Here is a 2,291-nt window from a genome sequence, read left to right as displayed (position 1 = left end):
ACCAATACCTTAAAAAAACTGCTTTTGTTGTAAACGGATCCGGTTTACGGAGAACAACGAAACTCCACTCTGGAGAGAAACGAAACTGGGTTTGAAGAAACTTGAGACCAGTTTCGCTTAAATCCGAACCGTTTTTTTAGAAATCCGAACCGCTTTTGGGGAAAAAACCGTACCGATGTTTGGAAAAAACCGAAACAGATTCCTAAAAAACGAACCGGTTTTGTAGAAAACCGAAGCCGGTTTCGGTGAAAAGCCGTAATGTCGGTTTTTCGGATTTCGGTTTTTTAGAAACCGGTTTCCGGTTTTTATTAAAACCGGTTTTGCCTATCTCTATAATATACTCGTATACTATACAACCACATATATATCTATATATAAATATATATACTATAACATATATACATATACACACACACGTATATAGAAATAACTAATATGGACTAATAAATACATAAACACGTGTAAGACAATCAATATATATACCACAATATAATAGATATGTGTATTCATATCTTATACTTTAAGCTTTTTCAAAAACCTATTCCACTGTTGGTCGATGATCAGTCCTGAGTTCCAGTTCATAGCTTTATTACCCTCAATTTCTATAAACTGTGCCTCCTTCCATTTCCTAACTATGCCTCTTTCTTCCTGGCCTAAAATTTTTACTTCATTTTAATTAACTGAATGTCTCGTGTCCCTTACGTGTTTGTAGACCGCATTTTTGTACCTTTCTAGCCTAACGTCATCCTTATGTTGTCTTATACGCTCTCTTAGTCTCTTTCCAGCTTCCCCAATATAACACATATCACACTCACCGCACTGAATTTTAAAAATCAAGCCTTTTTTCTCCATCATTACCCCTTGTTCTTCTTCTGTCTTCTTCCTTCTTTTTTCCCTTATTACATCCAGAAGCCTCTTGCTCCCTTTTCTATAAGTTGAGATGCCCCCATCTTCTTAAGCATTCTTTTAATGATTTCTGTTTCTTCTCCCAAACTTTCTATCCCCCACCACATTTTTCTTCTTTCTTCTATTCCTCCTTCACTTTGCTCTCCTTCTCGGCTTATTTCTTTTTCTTAGTTTATCTTCTCCCATCTCCTTCTGTATTTTAGCCTCTTTCTATCGTATCCATTACTCTCCACCTGCTTATGGAATGACTGTATACTCTGTTCCGCCTTGTCTCTTTCACTGGTTATTTTCTTAATTCTATTCTAAATGTTAATGATGAAATTCCTGTTGGTCGAGTAATCTACATCAGTTCGGGCGTGGCAATAGTTTCCCGACGCGCAACTGTTTTGATACCATTCTGTGTATATCACTCCCCGTTCCCTCCTTATTCTCATATGCAGGAAAACTATAGCCTCTTCCTTTTCTACCTCTAGCTCCAGTTGTATGCCTTTCTCTATATCCTCAATTTCTTACAAACTTTTCCAATTGCCTTACAGTTCCTTTCCGAATCCCCAAGCAATCGTCCATATATCTAGCAAAAAATACTAATCTGTCACTTCCTTTCATCCTTTCTTTCTTCTCCCAGTCGTTCATAGTAATTTCTGCTAGCACTGGACTCAACCTGGAACCTATGCTTAGTCCTTCCTTGATTTTCAATAAATTATCACCTATAACACAATAACTGTTATTCCATATAATCTTCAGGGCCTCCTTCAGTCCTTCTCCACTCCAACCATTGATCTTTCTATCCTTCATCAATTCAGTGATGACTTTAACAACGTTGTTTCTTCTTAGACTTGGAAACATAGCCTTCACATCGACACTGAAAATGATTGTTTTAGCTTTGCTCTGTCCTACTTCCTCCAACCTTCTTCTAAATTCAACCGAGTTTTTCACACTGCTACTGTCCTGTTGCTTCCTTAACATTTCCACAACCTTCTTTAACTCCTCCTTCAATGATTCAAATATATTTCCTCGGCAATCTAATACTGGTCTCAGTTTTACCTCCTCCTTATGTACTTTTGAAAAACCTTTCATTACCGGTATCCTACCTTCTTTATTAAGACCTCTTTCAAAACCTGCTTTTGTTAGTGATACTAAAACTTTTTCTTTAATTTCCTCACACATAGATCTTTCACCTATCACCTCGTAAGTATCATCACAGATATCATTCAATGTTTCTTTGTATCATTGTTTTTCCATCACCCCATTGGCACCACCTTTGTCCACTTGTTGCACACATATGTCTTTTCGCTTCTTTATATCCTTCAACACACTGTACTCGTGTTTTGAAAGGTTCCCCTTTGGCTTCTTTATGTTCCTTTCCACAATCACCTTAGCCTTTC

The 2,291-nt window shown here is 37.2% G+C and overlaps 1 protein-coding gene across 1 annotated transcript; it reads right to left on the bottom strand.

Moving 5' to 3' along the window:
* Positions 1 to 1,407: 1,407 nt before the first annotated feature.
* LOC145675388 (uncharacterized) lies at positions 1,408 to 2,073 on the bottom strand. The gene has a single exon (XM_081745790.1). It carries the CDS (start codon positions 2,071 to 2,073, stop codon positions 1,408 to 1,410), a length of 666 nt encoding a protein of 221 aa, XP_081601916.1.
* Positions 2,074 to 2,291: the final 218 nt, after the last annotated feature.

The sequence above is a fragment of the Thermobia domestica genome, chromosome 18 (genome assembly GCF_964235325.1).
Source record: "Thermobia domestica chromosome 18, izTheDome1.hap1.1, whole genome shotgun sequence".
Classification (NCBI taxonomy): Eukaryota; Metazoa; Arthropoda; class Insecta; order Zygentoma; family Lepismatidae; genus Thermobia; species Thermobia domestica.
Note: the sequence above shows the minus strand (reverse complement) of the source record. Positions and strands in the feature narration are given on the sequence as shown.